The 25838-nt window shown below is 36.5% G+C and overlaps 1 protein-coding gene across 5 annotated transcripts in view; it reads left to right on the forward strand.

Annotated features, from left to right (window-relative positions):
* Positions 1-25838, forward strand: part of Pkhd1l1 (PKHD1 like 1) — a 145367-nt gene that overhangs the window by 66098 nt on the left and 53431 nt on the right. For 4 of the 5 annotated variants that reach the window (XR_007974021.1, XM_052161688.1, XM_052161684.1 and 1 more), the window contains 17 exons: positions 268-410; positions 1027-1131; positions 1819-2007; positions 2725-2895; positions 3202-3428; positions 4153-5137; positions 7903-8151; positions 8789-8938; positions 10747-10921; positions 11861-12017; positions 12392-12548; positions 14312-14391; positions 15048-15177; positions 16008-16137; positions 18487-18728; positions 20498-20634; positions 21608-22637. Coding sequence is in view for 4 of the 5 variants with exons in the window: in XM_052161688.1 (XP_052017648.1) it covers positions 268-410; positions 1027-1131; positions 1819-2007; positions 2725-2895; positions 3202-3428; positions 4153-5137; positions 7903-8151; positions 8789-8938; positions 10747-10921; positions 11861-12017; positions 12392-12548; positions 14312-14391; positions 15048-15177; positions 16008-16137; positions 18487-18728; positions 20498-20634; positions 21608-22637 (4457 nt within the window). In the remaining variant the exon portion in view is untranslated. The remainder of the gene's footprint in view (positions 1-267; positions 411-1026; positions 1132-1818; positions 2008-2724; positions 2896-3201; positions 3429-4152; positions 5138-7902; positions 8152-8788; positions 8939-10746; positions 10922-11860; positions 12018-12391; positions 12549-14311; positions 14392-15047; positions 15178-16007; positions 16138-18486; positions 18729-20497; positions 20635-21607; positions 22638-25838) is intronic. The other variant, XM_052161686.1, reaches the window with a different exon arrangement.

Here is a 25838-nt window from a genome sequence, read left to right on the forward strand (position 1 = left end):
TATTTTCTTGTGACCTCATTTCTTAAAATCCTATTTTCTGTATTATTTTAAGACTTTGCATCTCGCATAGTTCTGCTATTAGATTTTCCAAAATTCTGGTTTTCAAAATTAATATATACATTTAACCAAAGTAAAGATGATTACCAGATTATCTGGTCTGAAAAGTTAATGTCTAATTGTATATGTATTCAATTATTTCCTATTCCCAAAACACTGTGGAGTGAGGTAAGGAAACTCATTGGAAATCTGTTCTTTTGTCTTTTTCAGGAACAAGATAAATGCTTCCATACAGTACATTTTGGAAGTCATCCACATGTTTCCCCAGAGAGGCTCATTGTATGGTGGCACTGAAATCACTATAATGGGTTTTGGGTTCAGCACAACACCAACTGAGAATTCTGTTCTCTTAGGTAAAATCTTTGTCCTGTAGGGGCTAATTTGTTAAGGTTTTCCTTGTCTAAAATGATCTGCTGGAGGAACTGGGCTGTTACACAATGTTTTCAGTGATTTTACAATATTGTAAGAAAGGTTATACAAATAGTCTTAATTGATTTTCTATATTATAATGTGTTTGGGGAGGGTTCATGCATATTGGTACTCATATGAGGCCAGAGAAGGACACTGGGTACCCTACAGCTGTAGTCATAGGTACTTGTGAGCCACTGGATATCAGTGATGGAAACTTAACTTGGAGCTTACGCAAAAGTAGCAAGAGCTCTTAACTACCGATCCCTCTCTCCAATACTTTTTCTTGTTAATGCAGAAAAGGAGAAGTGTTTGTGGTTAAAGTGATAAAGAAACAGTGAACAACTCGGCTTTTGAATATTTCATTACTGTTGTGTATTTAATGTGTATAAAACATTTGTGTGAAAACACACACTCAAACATAATCACCATCAGAAGTACCAAAGATCCTCCTGTGTAATATTAGAGCTTTGTTTAGCAATGGCTCTTTACTGCTGATACATCACCTCTATAGTTCATAAAAAACACCTGATAATGTTTTTCCTGCCTTTATACTTTTAGGCTCCTTCCCATGCGACATTACATCATCATCAGAAAATGTCATCAAATGCACTCTCCATTCAACAGGGACTGTATTCAGAATTACCAACAACGGTTCACATTTAGGTACCAACCAAGATTTATATATTGAAAAAAATGAAGAGAGTTTATGCTAAGATTAGGTTGATTTTTATTTTGCATTTTAAGTTGTTTCGAGAACCAGTGCTGTTTCTTTTATACTTTTGTAGTGTTCTCCATATGAGATTAAAATTCACATTCTCACTACATATGTAATGATGAGGTTACTTAATAATGAGTTTACATCTTGAGGTTGAGATGAGAAGGCCAGGATTTATAATTTCATGCTCAGGAATTTCCAGTGATTTTTGTTGCAGTTGAGTATGTCCTGAGTTACTGCTTATTTTCAGTCATGAGTTTCAGAATAAATATTCAAGTCGAAATTATTTGCATGGCTAGTTGTTTCCAAAAATTCTTCTGTGTAAGGAGTTGGTAAGAACATTAGAAGCACTCCATGGAGCATTTCTGAACAGCTTATTTCTTAAACATCCAACTCTTTTCAGTGTTTCTTTAATATCACTCTAGAGTTATTAATTACATCTTTTGCATATCATGATCTTGCTTTCTAGTAATCCTGGTTTTATTTTGGTTGAGTTTAAATTATGTACAAACATTAATATAGACTACTAACTTGAAAGTTGTTCTTACTTTATAAAAATGGCTGTTTTCATGGTCACTTATTAAGACATTTACTTCTTTTCCTTTTAAAAATCTGCCTCAATTTTTTACTCCCAGTGCATGGACTAGGTTATGCCTGGTCACCATCAGTCTTAAATGTGACTGTGGGCGATACCGTGGTGTGGTACTGGCAAGCACACCCCTTTCTTAGGGGTATAGGGTACAGAATTTTCTCAGTCTCCAGTCCCGGAAGTGTGACTTACGATGGCAAAGGATTTACAAATGGAAGGCAAAAATCTGCATCCGGTAATTCATTGTTTTCCTTTTTCTTACTCATAGTAAATATGTTTACATGAATTAGTCATGTAAGAAAACACAGAAATTAGTTTACCTGGCATTTTATTCCTATTGAAAAAGCATAAATAAATTCAAGAAATTATCTTAAACATACTAAGATGTTTATTATGCTATTTCTGGTTTTATTATGTTTACTGAATCCATGATAATTGACCAACTGAAACATATGTTATACAACATAGTACAATAGGTCTATATGAAGATAGGATTATATGTTTTAGTCACACGAACCTGATAATAAATAATGAACTTTTGTTGATTGTAATCAGCTTATCCTCATTTTTAATGGAAAACTAAGTGTGATTATGCCTTTCAGATAACTAGTTTATTCTATGCATGTAATAGTTTATTTAAATTTTCATTTTACTTTTTTCTTAAAATTTGATAAATTAGGCCAGACTTTCCATGGTTTTCTTTAAAAAGTAAAACTGGATCTTGTCTTTCTTATATGAAATTCATTGTGAAAACCAAAACCAAATGAACAAAAGAAAGTCTTTATAGCCAGTGACTCATTTTCTACTACTTCCTATTGAGCTATAAGACACATAATAATATGAAAATTGTATCTGCACTTGCATTGAAATGATAATTTCCAATTTCCCCGCCTAGTTTTCGAAGATTCATTAATTGCTTATATCTCTTGTGTATAATCTTATTCTATGGCAGGGTCATTTTCTTACCAGTTTACTTCCCCTGGAATCCATTACTACAGCAGCGGGTATGTTGATGAGACTCACTCCATATCTCTCCAAGGAGTCATTAACGTTTTTCCAGCAGAAACCAGGCACATTCCCTTGCATCTGTTTGTGGGAAACATTGAAGCGACATATGTTCCAGGTAAGAGGGCTAAAGAAGGAAACTACACCAGGTGACCCAGCTTAAAGTGACCTTTGTAGAGGAGATGTCAGATGACTGCATCTACCTGACCCTCTTTCTTTCTAAGGCTAGAATTATGTAAAATTACTAATTAATTTATAATTTAATAAATAAATTAAAATACTTTAAAAATATTTTTAAAAATAACAGATCTCCAAAAGGCAAAACCATCTACCCCCTTCATTAATGTAAACACTAATAGAGTCTAAACAGAGTTCTTGTTTTAGGATAGTGTGCGTGGTTTACAAATGATTTTTTTGTCTAAAGCAGGGCCTGCGCATTTACAGTTGGCAAGTACTGCAGCAGGCTGCCTAGCAACAGAACCCCTGTGTGGCCTAAACGATACAAGGGTTAAGCATTCAAATAAGTTATTCTTCGAGCTTTCCAAGTGCATTTCACCCTCTATCATCAACATTACTCCTTCTACCGGAACAGCAAATGAACTCATAACTATCAGTGGACAAGGCTTCAGTAGTCTTGCATGTGCTAACAAGGTAAGAAAATAGAGTCTCTTCTCAGCATCCACGTGCTCTGTAAGAAGAACATATTTTGACAACAATCTCCTGGTGGAATTTTATCAGATTTATGACCTATAACTTGCATGCTATGAATTCATTTGAAGTTTACAATTGCATGTATGTGTGTATATTTAATAGTATATTAATAGAATTGTACACCTCTGACTGGAATAAGTTTTAGAACATGTCATGATCATAAAAGAAACCTCATTGGACATCACCCACGTCCTTCACCCAGTTCAGCACAATGGTAACTGCTAATCTGTTTTCCTTCTAGATAGATTTGCCTATTCTGAGTATTTTTCTACAGTATGAAGTTCTTTGTGAACATTTATTTTCTCTTGCCATAATATGCTGAAAGTTCATGCATGTTTCTGTACTTCCTTTCTCTTCATGGATGAATAAACACATTGTTATATCACATGTATATCACATAGAGTCTATTCAGTCATCCAGTTGATGGTTATTTAGTTTTATACTTTTTGGTTAATTTGAATAACTCAGTTATTAACACACTTGTAAAACCACAACATAAGGTCAACTTAATACATGTATTCATCAATTTCCCAAATTAATTTTATGAATACAAATTTTTCACAGAATTACTGTTTTAAAAATATAATTGATGATAATACAAACATGAAGTTCATAGGAGAGTAATGGATGAATGCATCTTATTTTATATTCATTTTTCTTCCAGGTTACAATTGGTAGCTACCCTTGTGTTGTAGAAGAAAGTAGTGAAAATTCTATTATGTGTCATATTGACCCTCAAAACTCAATGGATGTTGGCATCAGAGAAATTGTTACTTTGATTGTCTACAACTTGGGAACTGCTATCAACACACTGCCCAATGAATTTGACAGGCGGTTTGTACTTTTGCCAAACATAGATATGGTGATGCCGAAAGCAGGGTCAACTACAGGAATGACAAGGGTGACCATACAAGGCTCTGGATTTATGGCGTCTTCTGCAGGTGTAGAAGTCTTTATGGGTGATTTCCCATGTAAAGTTCTATCTGTAACCTACACAGCTATTGAATGTGAAACATCTCCTGCTCCCCGTCAGCTTGTTCTTGTAGACATTTTAATACATGGAGTTCCTGCCCAATGTCAGGGCAACTGCAGTTTTTCATATTTGGAAAACATTGCTCCCTCTGTAACAGGAGTCTTCCCAAACTCGATCCAAGGATCTGGAAATGTCTTCATCAAAGGAGAAGGTTTTGGGACAGTGTTGGAAGAGATCTCTATATTTATTGGCAGTCAACAGTTCAGAGTAATAGATGTTAGTGAGAATAATATTACGGTTCTCATGACTCCACTAGCAGCTGGACTTCATTCTCTCAGTGTTGTTGTTGGGTCTAAGGGCTTGGCTCTGGGAAATCTCACCATCAGCAGCCCTGCAGTAGCTTCTGTGTCACCAACCTCTGGAAGCATTGCTGGTGGAACAATGTTGATGATCACAGGCAATGGATTTTCTCCCGGAAACACCACAGTTACTGTTGGGGATCAGCCTTGTCTCATTACGTTCATCAACTCCAGTGAGGTCTACTGTAGCACCCCAGCCGGGAGAGCTGGTGCAGCCACTCTGAAGATTGAAGTCAATGTGGTCACCTACCCACCTTTGTCATTTACATATGCCATGGAGGATACTCCATTTCTAAAAAGAATCATCCCTAATAGAGGTACTCCAATATCTACATGCCTTTTTATTTATTGTATTGATGTCACTTTACAGTTATATTATTATTGAGTTATGATAGTAAAGAATGTCTTGTACATCATTTTCCTTAAGCCAGTTAATATAATGCATGGGATTCAAGTTCTGCAGTCTTAATTTTGGATTTTTTTCATGCATTTTCAGTGTAAAATTCCAGCTTTAATATAGGAATACAATGTCCATCATCTTGGTCTAAATTACAAATGAGGAAGAAACAGATGACTGTCTTGGGAACAAACTGAGTAGGTTATGTCATAAATAATGATGTGGCACAAGAAACAACTGTTAAGATTCACGAGTGATTGAGCTTATTAACACTGATACTCGTTCAGAATATTTTATTTCTATAAACTCCAGCTAAATATTGTTGGTACAACAAGATTCTTTCCAAGGAAGTGGCACGTTTAAATGGAGATGGCATCTTACCCTTTGCCTTGTGCCGCAGGTTCTAGTCTCCACGCTATCTGACTACTCATTATCTATGTGAGGGCTCCCACAGAAGCAGCTGCAGCGAAACAGTCAAGAGCATGGCCGTTTAGTTTGCCTTTTATTGCTGGGGTAACAGGTCCTGACTCAAAACAGCATGCCACTTACACATCCTATCACAATCCCCCATATAAGGAGGTACTAAAGGCAGGAAGCTGGAGGAAGTTCTGAAACAAAGGCCACAGAAGAGCACTGCTTAATCTTAATCTCCAAAGCTTGCTCAACCGGCTTCTTTATACCACTTAGGACTAACAGCACACCTGTGGCACCTGCACAGGGCTGGTATTGACCTCATCAGCAATTGTGTTGTTTGCTCCCATGACTGTTCTTTCCATCTGTCTATGTATGTATTCTCCAAAGAACCTGTGTGATGAATAAGAAACTTAAAATAGGTAAGATAGCTACTTGGTTTAATAATGGGATAGGCTATTGATTGATTACTCTAAAAGAATGCCACATTTGAAATGTCAAGCAAAATTTTAACCTTTAGAAATAATTTAGCTTGTATTTGAAAATATTGCTAGCATGAATTTTCATTAATATGTATAATTTTATGGTAATGACTCATAATTACTTTTATTGTCATAATCTTTATTTCATTAGGCAATCATTTAGTAATTTTTATTTTAAGAGCTAAATATAGATTTTAATTCATAATAATCTATAAAGATTACTATCTATTCAGGCAAAATTTAGGAATTTGTTCTATGGAACTTTAATGTCCTATGGAATTTCCATGTTTGGTGCCTTCAAAGTACAATCTTTTTTTTTTTTTAAAGAGCTAACCATCTAAAGGTGAGATTGTAGAGCTAAACAGAGTTCTGAACAAGTTAATTCTTGTCGTGCTTGCACAGAAAATAATGAACTCTATATAGATAGTTCTCAATAAATCTCAATAAATATGAGATACTGTTAAATAATTTCAACAGAAACAGCAGATTATGAATTATTAGATTCATAATTAATTAAAGACATGTATGACATGATTTGGTCAACAAGCAGTACAGATTTGGATGGGATAAAATAGGAAAGCAGGAAGAAAACTCACATGTACAATATTTGTTCTTACAAAAAATGGTAATTTGATATATAATAATTGTGTATGTGAAGAAGGAGGGGCTATATAATGAAGGTAATATTCTTCATTATCTTGGAGTTCCTATTTTCCTTGATAATTAATTCAACATAAGATTTACATAAAAGTAGAAAAATGTTATATGTTTACAGTGACTTTATTAAAAAATGAAAACCTAAAGGCAGTTTCAAATTTTTATTTTATTGTTATGTTTTGCCTACAAGTGTGTATGTGTGCCACTTGTGGAGCCATTATGAGTCAACATGTGTGTCCTGGGAATCAAACCTAGGTTCTCTGAAAGAGAATCAGTACTCTTAATTGCTGAGCCATCTCTCTAGCTCTACAAAAACAGTTGTACCTAACTGCACTTACACAAAGTAAGAGGTATTTAAAACTTACTAAAATTCATGAAGAGATTAAAAAGAATGAAATGATTATTGTATCAAAAATAAAGTAACAGATAAAATGAACATTTGGGGTTTGCTTGTATTTAACTTAAAGCTTTAACATCAATATTTACTTTAAAAATATTTAAATTAGTTTTTCTCTCTATTTTCTACTGTAAATCATTATTTTTATATCATGGCATATTTGTTCTCAAAATGTAGCTACTGAAAACACTTGAGTAACCGAAAGTGTAGCCCATTCTCAGAAAGAATTTCTACAAAGGAGAAATGACCACAAAGTGATGACTCATGCTCAGAAATCCATAGCTCTTTCTTTCCTCTTTCTCTACCAGACTAAAGAGGTAATTTATAAGTTATCATGGATAGAAGGGCCGGAAAACAGCAAACATTGAGATAAATCACTTGTAATGAATGTATAATAGGCTGGTATATATTGTAGTAAAAATGTACATAGCATATCATGTGTACTGTTATATATACTTTTAAAATGCTGGGTATTATTTTGATTTGGTTTGGCTTTAGGTTTTTCAAGACAGGATTTCTCTCTGTATTCCTGGCTGTGCTGTAACTTGCTCTGTAGAAAAGGCTAGCCTCCAAACTCAATGACCTACCTGCCTCTTGGGTGTTGGTTGTCAAGGCCTGCCTGGATCAAATCAATATTCTTTTATTCACAGAAGTAAAGTTGCATATCTTTAAGTGCATATAGAAACATTAGCAGGTATATGTATTTGTGTATTTATATGGTTTCCTTTTTGTTTTAAGGTCTACCAGGAACTGAAGTTGAAATAACCGGGTCTAATCTGGGATTTGCTATCTCCGATGTTTCAGTGATGATAAAAGAGAGTGTATGTAATGTGACCACTGTCAATAACACTGTGTTACAGTGCATTGTGGGAGAACATGCAGGTGGCATTTTTCCTGTGATGATGCTTCATAAGACAAAAGGCTCTGCTGTCTCCTCTGTTGTATTTGAGTACCCGCTATCTATTCAGAATATTTACCCAATACAAGGTGATTAGACAGTTTATATTATTTCAGCACTCATTTGGAAACAACATAATCTTAAAGCCCTGCCATAACTTGTACTTCACATAATAATAAAAATACTTACCTTCATTTGTCCAATAAATTAACAAAAGAGTATTGACCAATCATTCCAAAATAATAACTTTTACATTTCTCTTACTGTTATATCATTTAATTAAAAGTTTTCTAATTTTAAACTCTAAAGTTACATGTGGGAATTTTAAAATCATATTTATTATAATAGGAATAAAATTATTTCCACAGCACTGTTTCTACTTGAAAATTAATGGTTAAAAAATCCTCAAAAAGTGTGATGAAAATACTCAAGTAGTGATGTTTAATGTATGTTTTGAGTACTCTAAAATCCTTTGTGACATCTCCTTTAAATTAAATTTTAGTTTCCAAAATTATTTACTTAAATTAGCAGAAGTTACATTTGTTCACTGAAAAATTAAAACACTGCAATTAAAAGATCTTTGGTTTTATTAATAACAATAAATTTCAGATCAAAGAAAGTTACATAAAGTAACTTTCTTTTTGGATTTTTAACTAAAACAAATGTGTACAGAGGGGACATTTCCTGCCTATTCGCTCAGGTTCTCCTTGGATTTATCTTCTTCAGGGAGCTTTGGTGGTGGGCAAACCTTGACTGTGACAGGCATGGGATTTGATCCATGGAATTCAACTATATTGGTCTGTGACTCTGAATGTGCAGTTGACAAACTTAGATCTGACTCTACAACATTGTTCTGTGAGATTCCACCTAATAATGGTAAGTTCTCAAAAGAAATGGTAGCCTGTAAGAAATGCTACTTTTAGAAAGATAATAAATAGTCTTTTCTCAGGTTGTTGAATTCTTTTGAAGTAATTGAGTCGGATCTATGACCATCCTGACTTCAAGCAATTTGGTCAGAACTGTATTTCTTACCTGTGTAAATCTGACAACTTTGGTTTGTGACATCAATTCATGGCTCTTAGTTGAGCATATGAATGGAGAACGTGTTGTTAGTTCTTATTAGTCAAATCTTCTTTAAAGGCAACTAAAGAGTGCTGAGAGCGGAAAAAATAGTTTTCTCCAGGGAGGACACCAACCGGTTATCTTATACTAAAAGGTCAGCTCAGAAAATATGCATTCAAGTAACATCACATAGACCGATCATGTTGTATTTAGCAATAATACATATATATAACTGTAACAACAATTGGTGGGAAAAGGTTATAAACTAGAAAGAGAGTAAAGAAGTGTATATATGGGAGGGTTCGGAGAGACGAAAAATGAGAGGAAATTATATGTTTATAACATAACCTCAAAAAATCAGTTATTTTAAAAGATGAATTGCTATAATGCTTTTGTGGATTAACCTTGGCAGTCATCAAAAGGGTTTGAGCCTTTAACATTTCTTGGGGAAAATTTCAAACCTCTCTCTACTTCAGATGTTTTATCTATCAAATTGATTTTAACATAGTGGCATTCTTCATAGGATTATTTTGAAGTTAACAAATGTAAAAGGATATCTGAAACATGATTTATGATTTTTGTTATTATAAGTCTTGTTTATTTTTACTGATTGAAAAATAAAACCTGAGCTCTGGGTAATACTAAATCTCAAATTTTACCTCTTCCTTTTTACCTGCAGCCAAGTTACTAAATGTCTCTCCACCATAGGTTTTTTATTAAATGGAGATGTTATTAGCTATAATTTGATTGCTTGTGGATATCAACTGTCTAGTACTGTTTAGAGATTTATTATTATTATTTAACAATTCAGAGAGAGAGAGATTAGTTAGTTGGTTAGTTAGTTAGTTAGTTAGTTATGGTTTCCGTTTATTGAGACAGGGTTTCTATATGTATACTCAGCTGTCCTGGAATTCACTCTGTAGACCAGGCTGGCTCAAACTCAGAAATCAGCCTACCTCTTCCTCCAGAGTTCTGGGATTAAAGGTGTCACCACCAACTGGCGGAAAAGTTTGAGAAGGCCTTAAAATGACATTTTAGACAAATATGTTTTATGTGCAGATATTTCTAACGTAAGATTTCATAGTTTTGGGAATTTTTTGCTGACTTTTTTTTGAACTTTTTGTTTACCTGATGTTTTAATGATTAGTCTTGTCACTTAGACACTAGAATTGGTATTTTGATGACATCATGCAGCAGTACTAAGGAAAATTGGCAGGTTGTGAGTCTCAACATTGGCTCCTCCTCCTCTTGTTATTCTACATGGGTTCCTTGTGTGCTTTAGCCCCTCCCTTGCCTCCTCTGCTGCTGCTGCTTCTTTCCAGCTGTGATATGCAATGTTAGACCTTCTAGTGCTGCAAAACTAAGTTGGCAGGTCTGCAGAACTGCCCACAAGGGAGGCCTGAGTGTTTTTCTTCCCCATTCCCTTGTTAATAGAGTATAAAGAATATGTGTATTTTGTGTTTTTACTGTTGCTAGAGGATCTTGCTAACTTGTGTACATCCTGTGTGCATTATGAAGTGTTCATGGGAAAAACAAGACTATAATGAAAATATTCAGGGTTTTGGCAATGAATCTGGGCCTGATTGCAGAACTCTACTCATTTGACTCCCTTCTCATCGTAGGCATGGGATCTGATCAAGTCTGTGGAGTGAGGGTGGTCAACGGGAAAGATTCATCTCAAACCACGAAGCTATTTACATATGTCTTGTCCCTGACTCCTCTCATCACTGAAGTATCTCCCAGGAGAGGCAGCACGGCAGGAGGCACCAGGCTTACAGTCACAGGATCTGGATTCAGGTACCATTTTAACACAGGTACACAGCAACCTGCTTCTAGATGCAAGGTGTTACACTTGCTCTCTTCTGTATCTCACAGTAATCAAGTACAGTCTTGAAGTGCGGACCTTGTTTATAAGCCATGCTTGAGCTACAAAATAGTACTAACAATAACAATAAGTGGTTACAAACTCTGTGCTACGGGCCTTCCTGCCCACGGAAGTTTCCTTCTTTGCCATATAAGGTGTTTTTATCTCACATCATGTTCTGGTGGTTAAGGTTAAAGAGACAGAATGATTTACCCCAAGTCTAGCAATAAGTTCACAAACATAAATCGTTTGTTACGCCTTCCCCATCAGCTCATCTCTGATAGCAACTTGTTTCATTGGCCCAAAGAAGCATGTTTTCTGTCATCCATTTCCTTTCAACCAGCCGGGCTCTTTTTCCGATCCCATCACTCAGCTGCACGGCCTCTCTATCTTCAGTGGGCAAAGCTAACGTCAGTGCTTTAAAGAGTGGAAGGCTTGATAAATTTCTCAAGTGCTTACAGATATTCTGTAATTCATTTCAAGCAGAGGTTAAATTCTTGTGACCGTGCTCAAAATATTGTGACCGTGCTCAAATTGCCAAGGGAAAAAAAAAATCCGTGAGCAAGTTCTATAATTTGCAAAATGCAGCTATTGGAGACCAGAAAGAACTGGGATCCCTTGAATGCAGGCAGCCCTTTCCTTTAATGTTAAAACACTTGCTGGTTCGTACTTTTCTATTCCCTGACTTCTTAAAGCCTTTCTTTACTTCTTCTCAACAAACATTTCTGAATGTTAAGATGGTATCAGCCTGCACTTTGATAATCCATACAGTATTATCACTGCTTTAACAGTAACTTATGAATGCAGAGCTTTTAATATGTGAAGTAGAAATTTAAAGTAAGTGTGATCATCAACATTTTCTTCCTTTACAGTGAAAACACACAGGACGTTCAAGTCTCCATAGCTAACAGCAAATGTGATATCCAACATTCCAACAAGACACATATCGTCTGCATGACAAGTGCTCACAGTCCTTCGGGGTGGGCTATAGTTAATGTCAACATCAAAAACATCGGCATGGCCAAATTGGTAATGTCAGTTAAGTATAGTCACCACAGCAATGAAAATCTAGCACTCTGGAGGAGGGCTGATTACTAGTAGATATCTTGTTTGAATGTCTCCAGCAGATAATTGAAGTGTGCCTGTACTAAACGTAAACATTTTTGTTCTTTATTCTTTATTCTTCATGTTTTATTTGATATTTTAGTTATTCTGTCTGTGGAATAATTAATAATGGATTTTTAACCTTGTTATAATCATGAAATAATTGAGTCATCTGTAACACCCTAAAATTGAGATCCATTTTATTATTTAGATAAATATATCCTGTTTCAGATTTTCTTTCTTTGAGAAGTTTTCTGATAAATTCTCTGAACTTTGTGGCTTCTTGCACTCTGCTACAGGAAAATGCTGACTTCTTATATGCCGATGTGTGGTCTGCCAACTCCTCATGGGGAGGAAAGCCGCCACCAGAGGAAGGGTCACTTGCTGTTATTACAAAAGGACAGATAATTCTGCTGGACCAAAGTACTCCTATTCTGAAAATGTTACTCATTCAAGGTAACTTTGTAAAAATTTGTATATTAGACTCTGCTGATTATTTCCATCAACTTAATTTAATCAAAAGCCTTGATTATGAGCATTCATCTTTGAATCAGACTTTTAAAACCTGTTTGTGATTATGATATTATTTAGTGGGTTTCCAGTAACATTCTTTAAACTTTGCTTCATGAAGTTGTTTTTTTTTCAGAGATAATAGGGGAGGGTGCTGAACATCTCAATGTCCTCACATTTAATCAATTAAAATAGCATAATTTCCAATGTTGAAAATACTAAGGTCATGGATCCCAGAGGCTACAAAATTTTAGCAGTTTGCTCAAGTCAGTCCTAACAAGCCCTGATTGCCCTAGTGTTGTGCCCATTTCACGAACCCCAAAAGACCACCAAGGAGCTATTTCTGATGTAATCTAGGGTCTTTAGTCAAGCCTTCAGTGGCACAAAGGTTTATAGGAAATGGCAAGCAAGCCAGGGGGTTGCTAGCCTGGCACACATCTAATGGGGGGGGGGTCTTACGGAATTTTGTGGTCCTTTATAATGGTTGGCTGGTGGTAGGAGCCAAACCATAAACTTAAATTCTGCTTTCCTCCTGATTCGTGGTTGTTATGAAGTGAAGTGCCAGGGAAAGGCTTGTAACCTGGAAACTGGTGCTAAAGAGTCCAACCTTAGGTCAGACTCTTTAAGAAGGAGTCTGAACCCAAGATCTGGTTTCTAACTAGAAGCTGACTACAATTCTCCTCTCTTTTGCCCATGAACCTGCCTTCAGTTGTGATCTGGGTTTCCTCTATGATTTTTGTGTTCTCTATCTACTATAAAAATTAATTAACCATAGCAATCCCGTTTCTAAGTGAACAAAATAATAAAGAGTAATAATAAAGTGCTTGGAGTTTTTGTGCATAAACTTTGTCAGAATGGTCTTTTGTGCCTAAAGCCTTCTGTAGTTTTAGGATAGTTTTTTAGCTTCTACAATTATAAAAAATATTTAATACTATTTGAAGTCATTAAAGAATTATTAAGGTGTAGTATCTTCAAATTGACATCAATCTTATAAAAACTCATCTCAGTATATTCCTAATTATGCTCGTCTAGCTATTGCTATGGCACAAAATAGTAAAGCTTTCAGAGATAATTTTTTTAAAAGATGAGAACTAATGTTGACATCACTGTTGGTTTCTGCGTTGATTTCTGCGCTCGCTCAGGTGTCCCGTCTGCTCCCTGCGTTGTGGCTGCCTCTGCCGGGCTCACACGTGCGCACCCCGGGTGCCGGGCCGCTGGCCGCGGTGGAACCATGAACCGCAATGAGACACGCTAGACCAGATAGCTCCACGTGGGCTTTATTTAAGAAGGGGAAGGGGTAGCCGGCGGGAAGGGAAGGGGGAAGAGAAAGAAAAGAGAGAGAGGAAAGGAGCACTGCTCAGTTATATACAGGCAGTGACGTAATTACAGGTAAAGGTGGGCTATGGAATTCTGGGTAAATGGCAGCCATTGCCTAGGCAACAGACCTATACATTGCTTTGCATGGCGTCACAAGCTTTGCAGGCCTCAGGCCTCGGGTACCTACAATCACAATAATTTTTATAAAGATGACTGTGTCTCTCTTCTTAATTTATATTTTGAAGACCTGTTTTATGAACTTAATCCATGTAGTTGAACTGTTTAATGATGACTAAAATAGCAAATGGTTATTACAAAGCAGTTTACCCTAGACGTTATTTTGCTGTTAACCCTTGGGGTCTTGAGACATATTAAGATTATGGGATTCACAGGTGGAACTCTGATATTTGATGAAGCTGATCTTGAACTCCAGGCGGAAAATATCCTAATCACAGATGGGGGCGTTCTTCAGGTATGGGAAACAATATCTTCTCTTAATTTTGTTGTTTAAAATATTATGTATAAAACTAATAGTTAATTCTAACAAATAATTCTGAAGTTATCTTCGCTTTAATTGGTTGAATTAATGTTATAACCTCACAGGAGAGTGAGTCTCAGAAAATTCTTGCATTTTGATAGAGAAAAATTGGTGCGTTGTGGAATTTAAAGTACAAAAAAAACTTCCTGTATCAATCACCCGGTTGTTTCTGAAGGTCAGTTGTTGTATACTGATCGGCCTATTAGAAAATTCAAGTCTTGGCGTTGGAGAGATCAACAATAAAAAGTAGACATAATCTGAGGAACCACTCTGGAGGTCACCTTCTAGTCTCCACATGTAGAATAATCTGCTTTACATACCCTGGACACCAGGATAACAGTGTTTAAAAGGTTCCTAAGCTGCGCTCTTTTTATATTGATGTTTTCCAAGTGACAGCAGCACAGACATGTACCTACATGCATTTCAAAACAGGTACACCCAAAAATGTAAGGCTTACATTGAGAAAGAATGATATAAATGACTAGACTATTCTCAAATAAGGATGAAAAGGAAAAATAACTATTTTTGCTAAATAAGAATTATGAATTCTGAGTTTCCGTTTTCTGAACAAGATCTATGAATTCTTTCAGATTGGGACAGAAGCATCTCCATTCCAACACAAGGCTGTCATTACTCTTCATGGGCATCTTAGATCTCCTGAGCTCCCTGTATATGGAGCTAAGACATTGGGTGTGCGGGAGGGCACACTGGATCTTCACGGTAGGCTAAAGGCGCTCAGATATAAACTTGCCCATCTTCTCCTATCTTTGGATAGTCTGTTTCTTTCTGACTCCCTTAGTCTAGAAAGTTACACACAGAAGTGAGTCTGAGAACTAATTTCATGCCTTCCTTCTAGGCTTTCTCATACTCTTCTGATAGCTATGTCTGTGGACAACCAAACACTATTGGTACCATTTGCCCTTTCCTTAAGTATGCTATCTAATCATTACTTACTGTCTGAAAAGGCACTAATTTTGAAATTGGAAGATGGTAATTTCTTCATTTTTACTTCTTTAACCAGAATATTTCTAAAATGTAAAAACAAATTTATAGTTGTATATAGCTGTAGTTCAGGACGTTGACAGCAAGTAATGAAGTTTCATCATGTTTGAGGTGCTAGGGTAACATTGTTTAAACATGAACAAAGTCACCTTTACACTGATGTCTTCTCTATGGTGGTAGTTGAAGCCTTTTATGGATCCAGACTGCTATGAACAGAAATACTGTGACCTTAGATGTCTCACTTAGTACTAAATATATATCCTACTGCAATTTCTTAGAAATATATATGTATACAGTTTAGCTGTAGATTGTCAGTTTAAGCTGCTTTACTAATTTCATATATTCATACATTATTATGGATGTAGATTACTATTAACCTGATTATTCATTTTCTAAAATAAAAGAAATTTTCATCTTTCTTTTTTGAGACAAGTGGTAAAATAAAGATAAAATAAATCTTCTCCAATTGACTTAATTTAAATTCAGAATGCGCGTAGTAACCCAGAAAACACTTCTGAAGCGATGCTTGGTTTGTATGTGGCTTTCAGGTCTGCCTATTCCTGTGGTCTGGACTCGCTTGGCTCATACTGCAAATGCAGGAGAATGGACTTTAACTGTACAAGAAGCAGTGACATGGAAGGCAGGAGACAGCATCGTGATTGCAAGCACAGGACACAGGTATCAGATAATGTTGATTTAGTTGGCTTACAGCTTTTTTTAATCTATGAAAAAATTGATTAATGGGAATTTCTCAAACCATTTTATTTGAACTTGAAGCATTTGGTAAAGAATGATAAGCCAGCTGGGTGGTGATGGTGGTGCACATCTTTAATCCCAGAACTTGGGAGGCAGAGGCAAGAGGATATCTGTGAATTATAGGCTAGCCTGGTCTACAAAGTGAGTTCCAGGACATCCAGGGCTACACAGAAAAAAAAAAAATCCTGTCTCAGAAAACAAAACAACAAAAAACAAACAGAAAAGGCGAATATAAACAGCCAAATACATGTGGGCCAAATGTTAGCGTCTGTCTGATCACCAATGTGTGTTGAGTTTCCAGTGACTGAATTTGTTATAAGAACAAGACTAAATCTGAACCATAGTAAAACAATATATAGCAGTAAAATGCTTCATTTTACATGGTTAGATTCTATTGTAAGATTTCACTAGAAAGAAGCATTCTGCTACTAAATGTCATTTGAAAGCATCAGACTTGAGGCTTTAGCTAAACACATTTGTGTATGTGAGCTGCTTTGTCTGGGGTCACCAGAGGACGTGACTAAGCAGCAGGCAGAATTCCCTTATCATCCATGCTTGGCAGTGTTTCTCACAGAAGAAAACTGGAGGTTGTGATAGAGTCAAAGGAGAAGAAATCTGTACAATGAGAATAAGCTGGCATAACTTTCCAGATGCCTGACACGTCACAGCTGAAACTACCTAAACGCCTTAACTTCCATTTAGTTACATATTCTAGCAATTAATAAATTAGGACCTAGCATCGCCGCCCCAAGAATATCAAAGAGTGGAGGACGAGAGGCACTTTGGTTTAGCTTGATGTTTAAATTACAGACACTTAGATTGCATGTGGTTATGTTTATCAGGAAATGAAGAGTAATTATGACAAGAAACAGATCTGCCAAACCCGTGACTGAATTTAAAAATTAAAATGCAAGATACCATTTTTCAAGTTAAAAATAGGATTACAGATGTTGGAGAGAGATAAATATATACTTACAAATTTAGCTTTGGAAGTATTCATTTATCGCCCCCCACAGAAGGAAATTTAAATTATATAATGACAAAATACAAAAGGAGGAAAATCACAGGGCTTACTAATAAAATGGGAAATCCTCACTTATAGCCTATCTATATGGAATAAAAGAGCAAGTTTGCAATTTATAATAGAGCTGGTTTAAGGACACATGAATTAGAGCTGGAAAGATGGCCCAGCTCTTAAAAGCTAGAAATACAAATTAAGAAATACAAATTAAGGGACTTCTCATTAAATCTAATTTACTATTCATGGGTGAATCCAATCTGAAAAATTTTAAAGCCAGAATTAAGAAACAGCTTTTCTGTAACAACGCTGGTTAATGAAGAGGACATAGTGAATTTGGGAAGTAAGGGGTCAATATGGGAGGAATATAAGAAAAAGAGTAGAACAATGTAGTTATAATTAAATTTAAAAAAAATAAAAATTTTCAATGCTAAAAAAAAGGAAATGAGTTTTTATGGGGACCGGGCTTTGTCCACTCCTAGCAAGAATGCTTGCCATGGCCGTTATTTGGTCGCTCTCGGTTTCCATAGAATTGCAATGCTATCACTTCCTTCCTCACACAACTGCGGTGAAGATGCAATGAGGTGATAGGCATGATAGCAAAATATACCTCAACGAAAGTGCTTCATAAGATTGTGGTGTCACTAAATAATGTCACGGTACACCTGCAACACTAGAACCATGCCAGATCCCGATTTTTAAAAGAACTAAATATATGAATGTGTACATCATAAAATCAGCAAGACTCACTGTGGCTGGAATCTTGAGTATATTAGAGAATAAATGACAACTGAATAATTTCTCCGCTTAGAAACTTCTAATAAGAGTCTCTGCTTTGCCATTATTGACACCTTGGACCAGATCATCATTGCTGTAGGAAGCTATTATGTATGTCTTACAGGATGCTTAGAAACATCTCTGGCCTCTCTCCACAGGATGCCAGTGGCACAGCCCCTCGGAAGCTGTTTTCAGTCATTACTGCGACTATAAAGTCATTCTCATTTAAGAACCTCTGGGGATGATACTTAAAGCTATAAATGATTACTTTTGCAGGCTCTGAACAAATCTAGCTCTCCGGTTTGAAATAAGTCATCAAACTTACTCTGCGTATAAAACATTTCTCTCAAATATCTCTTCAGAACATGGCGTGACATTTTTCCAAAGCACCTTATTTTATGACTGAAACATTCAAATGTGTAAACCAAATATGGCAAATGTGTAAGTTAACTTTCTTTTTTCTTAAAATTTTACAGACACAGCCAAGTAGAGAACGAGAAGCGGACCATTGCATCAGTGTCCTCTGATGGATTGCACATAACTCTAACTAGGCCACTAAACTACACACACTTGGGAATCGCCACCACACTCCCCGATGGAACTGTGTTTGAAGCCAGGGCAGAAGTTGGAATTCTTACAAGAAATATCTTAATAAGAGGGTCTGATAATGTGGAGTGGAATGACAAGGTTCCATCATGTCCGGATGGATTTGACACAGGTACTCTTAGCAACCAGCATGTGGCTGACAGTGATCATTCCAGATTTTCAAAACATTTTGGTTTATATTGAAGTGTACTATTTTATTTTCAACTTTAAAATGTATGCGGATATTAAACATGAGAGCTTGGAGACGCTGGTGGCTTGATAGTATTTGCAATATAATGAGAAAAACAATCAATGCTGACACCAATGTGGAAGAAGTGAATGTGCTTGGCATCCATGATAAAGTCCCTTTCCTGTTCTTGTGATTTCTTATTACTCTTCTATCTTAGGGTCCTCTATTATGCAGTCCTTGGTAACTACAGCTTCACATGTCACCCAGAAGCTACCTCACTTATATTTACCAAGAAAATGTAGAGTTTCAAATACAGTATTTGATGATTTTATTTAACAAATCTTTAACAATGCTTTTTGTATTTTCCAAAATCTGTAGCATATGTGTGAGTAGTTTCATTGTACATAGAATTGTAATAAATAGATCACCGACAATTGTAGCTAGGTAGAATATGTATATATTAGAAGATGAAGAGATATGTGTGTAGATATATAGATCTGTGACTTTTAAGAGGGCATGCTATGGCAGTAGCAATGCCTTTGAAATTTTGGCCCAAATCATTCTTTGTGTGAATTTCTGTCCTATGTACTGCAGGATATTTTGCAACATGCCTGACCTGAGCCAACCAAATATTAGTAAGATTCCCATTAGTGTGTCAACCAAAATAGTTTCCAGATGTTTTAAAAGTATTATCTGGAAATGAAATCATCCCTAGTTTCAATCCACAGAGCTATAATATGTACCATTATTCCACAAGCCCAAAATATCCATGACTCAATGACAAAGGATACTTCTTAATCATGCTCCATCTGTCTAGACTAATATGGGTCAACAGGAGGTCCTTTCCATTACAATCATTTTAGAATTCAGACTGATGTAGGCTTTGTCTCAATATGGGTTTTCATAATCCCTGAAGTAAAGATATGATGGCTAGAGAGTCAAACCACCAATTAACTGCAACGGTTCTGAAATGATGTATTTTGCTTCTGTGTATGTACCATTGGCCAGCGATAAGACAACAGCTTTGATGAAGTTTAAGGGAATGAGTTAGTGAAAGGCCCTGAACACAGAGTAGAGAATTATTGGATACTGATGCATTTTAATGATGTGTTTATACTATAAAGCAGAATGTCTTTTGACAAGTTATCTCCATATTTGTATAATCATTAATAAGTAACTAAATAACAACAGACACAAGTTAGTTACTAGCTTTTTCTTTAAAGATAAGCATAAGTTCTTCGGATTTTATGTTAAATGACCTATTTTCTGATGCCATTTTATCTGCATCAAGTCTCAGAGTGAATATGAAAGCAAGTCTCAAGCTGTTGAAAATGAGAATACTTCCTGTTATGCAAATTAGGCTGTCAGACTCTGCTATACAAGCATAAATTTGCATTATGTTAATTCCCATCTTGAAGTGGAAGCTTCAGAAACAATAAACAAAATACTATTATTATTATTCACTCAACCATCCAAATATTAGTTAGTACTATCTCTAAAAAATGCTTTAGAATATGCAAAGATAGACAAGACACATCATTTACCTTTCTTATTATCTAGAAAAAAGAAGATATGAATATGTAATAATTATGTTCCAGAATAAGGTTGAATACACCTGAATATAGAGAAACAAAATGAGTATAAGAAAAAATTTTTTAAGACTATTGCTGTAAGGTCTTGAATAATTTTAAATATTTTAAAATATTTTTAAGGAGAATTTGCTACACAAACATGCCTTCAAGGAAAGTTTGGAGAAGAAATGGGAAGTGACCAGTTTGGAGGCTGTATCATGTTACATGCTCCTTTACCTGGGGCTGACATGGTAATTGGAAGAATAGAATACATAGAGGTAAGGAAAATTAGTTTTAAAATACCAAGGTGTCATACAGTGACTATGGATTGAGCTCCTGCTGTTTGCCATACTCTACTTCCAAATGGACAGCAGACTGATAAATGAACAGTTTTAATGCAACCAGGTATTCACTCCTTTCATCAGTTCAAATATTTGTTTCTGTACTTTTAAAAAGCATGAATCATGTTCATCCAGACCCACAATTCAAAACCTAATAATGACTTATAATATTTTCTTTTCTTAGATGACTGGGTTATATTGAATCACACATGTCAGCATCTTGAATATTAGATAACTAGGTTATAGGCTTGAAAGAACACAGCAGAATGGTTACTAACACCCTCTAATCAGGAGCCACACCCACTTGGATTGACCAGGAGCTTTGCAAGTGTGAACAAGGCCCTTGGGCTGTTTACAGTTTTTTCACGTGTGAGGTGAAGTCAGTGGCAGCCTCCCTAGATCATGGTAAAGACTGTGACCTTGCACATAAAACACTACCATGTGTGTGGTACCTGGTATATATCCCAAAGCATTTCTTATATTCGGGAATCAAAGGATCAAGAAAAAGAAGACATTGATACAGAATTATTTTGTTCAATAGAAAAGTTGAGTCATAAAGAGACTTTTATTTTAACAAACACAACAGTTTACTTTTAGAGAAGAGGCAAAGCACAAAAGAATCAAAGATGGCATTGAGCATATGGTAGAAGGCACAGCTACCTTGCAACAATAGGTTTGCTTACCTATTCTCTTTCCCCACTTATGTGCCCCACTCATTCCTGCCCTAGCAAGTATTGTCATATTGAATTGCATTATATCGAAGATTGTATTCAGAATAAAATAGTACTTTCAAGTAACAACATGAATAACGTGGAGGATATTAATATAAATATATCCATGTCTTAATATGAAATTGGAGATTACTTTGAAATGGGAAAGAACTGAACAGTTCTTATTTCTGGACTGACAGGTGTTCCATGCTGGCCAGTCTTTCCGTTTGGGACGATACCCAATACATTGGCACCTGCTTGGAGATTTACGCTTCAAATCGTATGTGAGAGGCTGTGCAATTCATCAAGCATACAACAGAGCTGTTACAATCCACAATACACATCACCTTCTTGTGGAGAGGAATGTTATATACGATATAAAGGGAGGGGCCTTTTTCATAGAAGATGGTATTGAACACGGCAACATTCTACAATATAATCTGGCAGTCTTTGTACAGCAAAGTACCAGTCTACTGAATGATGATGTGACCCCAGCTGCATTTTGGGTAACCAACCCTAACAACACCATACGACACAATGTGGCTGCTGGTGGCACTCACTTTGGCTTTTGGTACAGAATGAATGACCACCCTGATGGCCCATCCTTCGACCGAAACATTTGCCAAAAACGAATTCCGCTTGGAGAATTCTTTAACAATACTGTTCATTCGCAGGGGTGGTTTGGACTGTGGATTTTTGAAGAGTATTTCCCCATGCAAACAGGATCTTGTACTTCTACAGTACCAGTGCCTGCTGTCTTTAACTCCCTCACTGTGTGGAACTGTCAAAAAGGAGCTGAATGGGTCAATGGAGGGGCCCTGCAGTTCCACAACTTTGTGATGGTGAACAACAATGAGGCTGGAATTGAGACCAAGAGGATCCTGGCTCCCTATGTTGGGGGATGGGGGGAAAGCAATGGAGCTGTGATTAAAAATGCCAAGATTGTTGGTCATCTTGATGATCTGGGAATGGGACCCACATTTTGCACCTCGAAAGGCTTGGTTCTCCCATTTAGTCAGGGCCTGACTGTGTCATCCGTACATTTTATGAATTTTGACCGCCATGCCTGTGTGGCTTTAGGAGTAACATCAATCACTGGGGTGTGTAATGACAGATGTGGAGGCTGGAGTACCAAGTTTGTTGATATCCGGTATTTTCATGCACCCAATAAGGCTGGTTTTCGTTGGGAACACGAAGCAGTACTGATTGACGTTGACGGCTCACTAACAGGTAATATTATTCTTCAATCTGTGATTTAAAAAATTAGCAAAAATACATTTAAGACGTGCTGATGCATACATTTAATCCCAGCACTTGGGAGGCAGAGGCAGGTAGTTCTCTGTGAGTTCAAGGCCAGCCTGGTCTACAGAGTAAGTTTCAGGATAGCCAAGGCTATACAGAAAAATCCTGTATCAAAAATCCAAATATGTGTTTACATGGATTTGAATGGTTAAGGCTGATTCACTAATATCACAGATTATAGTTGAACAGTAAATTTACCTTCTGATTTGAAAATGAAAGGAAAGCCAAAGGCACTTTTGGCACTTTTCTTCTTCTTCTTCTTCTTCTTCTTCTTCTTCTTCTTCTTCTTCTTCTTCTTCTTCTTCTTCTTCTTCTTCTTCTTCTTCTTCTTCTTCTTCTTCTTCTCCTTCTCCTCCTCCTCCTCCTCCTCCCCCCCCCTCCTCCTCCTCCTCCTCCTCCTCCTCCTCCTCCTCCCCCTCCTCCTCCTCCTCCTCCCCCTCCCCTCCTCCTCCTCCTCCTCCCCCTCCTCCTCCTCCTCCTCCCCCCCCTCCTCCTCCTCCTCCTCCTCTTCCTCTTCCTCCTCCTCTTTCATTTTTTAATAGAGCTCCAAACTGTCAGAAGCAGCCTCCTCCTCCTCCTTCTCCACCTCCTCCTCTTCCTCCTCCTCCTCTTTCTTTTTTTAATAGAGCTCCAAATTGTCAGAAGCAGCCTCCAAACATGTCCTTTATCTCTTTCATTAACAATTTGATTTTGAATTACCAGTAGTTTTGTGGAGCATCTATGGAGACACTGCCATTTTGATGTTAGATGGCACCATTCTGCCATCATTTTTCATTAAGACAAAAATTTGTTTTCATAATTGCCATGCTGTGGGCTCACAAATAGATATAAATTCCATCTCTAATTATATATCATGCAGGCAGAATATATCCTTACTAGAATATAGGAAACTTCTCTCTCTCTCTCTCTCTCTCTCTCTCTCTCTCTCTCTCTCTCTCTCTCTCTCTCTCTTTTGTTTTTGAGACTGGAGTTCTCTGTGTAGCCCTGGCTGTCTTGGAACTCACTGTGTTGACCAAGCTGTCCTGGAACTCAGAGATCCACCTGCTTTTGCCTCCCAAGTGCTGGGACCCCTGCCTGCCTACAATACTTTTTACAAGGAATGACAAGGTGCTATCAACTCCTTTGTAATTTAATGTCTAAATTTGTATTTGTTTTGAAATGTGTTCAATGGACAAGAATTATGAAAGAGGATATAATGTTTTTTTCTAGTTCTAGCTCTGTTGTAGAATTTTGGTTTTGGTGGTAGATGAATGCATGAGATATATTTGATAACGAAATGTAAAATTTAATGTGTATCTTGATAGCTTCAGAGTGGCTATTCTAACTACATCAAAGTTCATTGAGATGTATGGATATTGGATCTGGCAAATTTAGTGTGTGTGTTTTTTTTGCAAGTTTTTTTATAATAAAATTTATTAAAGTTTTAAATAAAATGTCAAACCTAGAAAAATCAATATATATCATAGGTTTTTCATCATTTTAAGTAACTAAGTCATTTAAGTCAAAATATGTCACATTTTCTATAAATATCTATGATTTCTAAAGGTTTTTATCCTTACTAATTATTAATAATGGACTTGTCTAAACAGAATAGGAAGCTTGTGTAGATGTGTTACTTGGTAACACATTTTTAAGAATCAATTGACAGGTAAACCTAGAGATCTTAGTGGCTAAATACTGAAAGTCTCTTTGAAAGATGAAATAACATATTTTTCAGTGTTCACATGGTCTGAGTTCTCAGCTAAAGTTGATGGCTTCTATCTCCCATTCTAATTGTGGTTTACAGGAGGGAGAATGTAGTGGTTCTCACTAAAGTTCTGAGTAACTTTTATTTACTAACTTAGTATAGGTTTTTAAAATTAGTTATTAGAGGACAATTATCTTGCTTAGTGTCTGGGAGGCATGGTATTTAGTTCCCTAAATGCTTCCTAAGGATTCTCTCTCCAATGATCACAGAGCCAGCATGAGACGTTCTTTAGTAACTAAGCATATATTTGTTTAAGAGCACATGATCTATGAGCAGGTTTGAATCTTTTCTGTGAATCCTGAATCAAATTACTTGTGTTGTGTTCTATCTTTCTTTTATTGTTATAACCATGCCATTTTATTATTAGTTATTGATATACTCTTTCTTTCTTTCTTTCTTTCTTTCTTTCTTTCTTTCTTTCTTTCTTTCTTTCTTTCTTTCTTTCTTTCTTTCTTTCTTTCTTTCTTTTCTTTCTTTCTTTTTTTTCTTTCTTCTTTTTATTTTAAACTCCAGATTTTATTACCCTCCCCGTCTACCCTCCAACTGTTCCACATCCCATACCTCCTCCCTGCCCCCTTAGCTCCATGAAGATGTCCCCACCCCCACCCCATAGATCTCTAAACTCCCTAGGACCTCCAGTCTCCTGAGGGTTAGGTGCATCTTCACTGACTAAACCCAGACCCTACAGTTCTCTGTTGTATATGTGTTGGGGGCTTCAAATTAGCTGGTGTATGCTGCCTGGCTAGTGTTGTAGTATCTGAGAGATCTCGGGGGTGGGGGTGGAGGGGCAAGTTAATTGAGACTGCTGGTCCTCCTACAGGGTTGCCCTCTCCTCAGCTTTTTCCAGCTTTCCCCTAATTCAACCACAGGGGTCAGCAGCTTCTGTCCATCGGTTGGGAGCAAATATCTGCATCTGACTCTTTCAGCTGCTTGTTGGGTCTTTCAGAGGGCAATGGTGCTAGTCTAACTGGCTGTTGATATGTAGAAAAGTGAAAATAGACCCATATTTGTCACCTTACACAAAGCTCAAGTCAAAGTGGATCAAGGACCTCAACATAAAATCTGATACACTGAATCTAACAGAAGAGAAAGTGGGAAGGAACATTGAACTCATTGGCACAGGGGGAAATTTCCTAAACAAAACTCTAAGATCAAGAATTGATAAATGGGACCTCATGAAACTGGAAACCTACTGTAAGACAAAAGAAATAGCCAATTAGACAAATCAGCAACCTACAGATTGGGGAAAAGTCTTCACTAACCCCACATTTGATAGAGAGCAAATATCCAAAATGTATAAAGAACTTGAGAAGCTGCTTTCCATCTTTTTGACTCTCATAGATGCTTTGGGTCTTGTGTTTCAAATATATTTGTGGTGAGTC

Source organism: Apodemus sylvaticus, chromosome 17, assembly GCF_947179515.1.
Source record: "Apodemus sylvaticus chromosome 17, mApoSyl1.1, whole genome shotgun sequence".
NCBI classification, from domain to species: Eukaryota; Metazoa; Chordata; class Mammalia; order Rodentia; family Muridae; genus Apodemus; species Apodemus sylvaticus.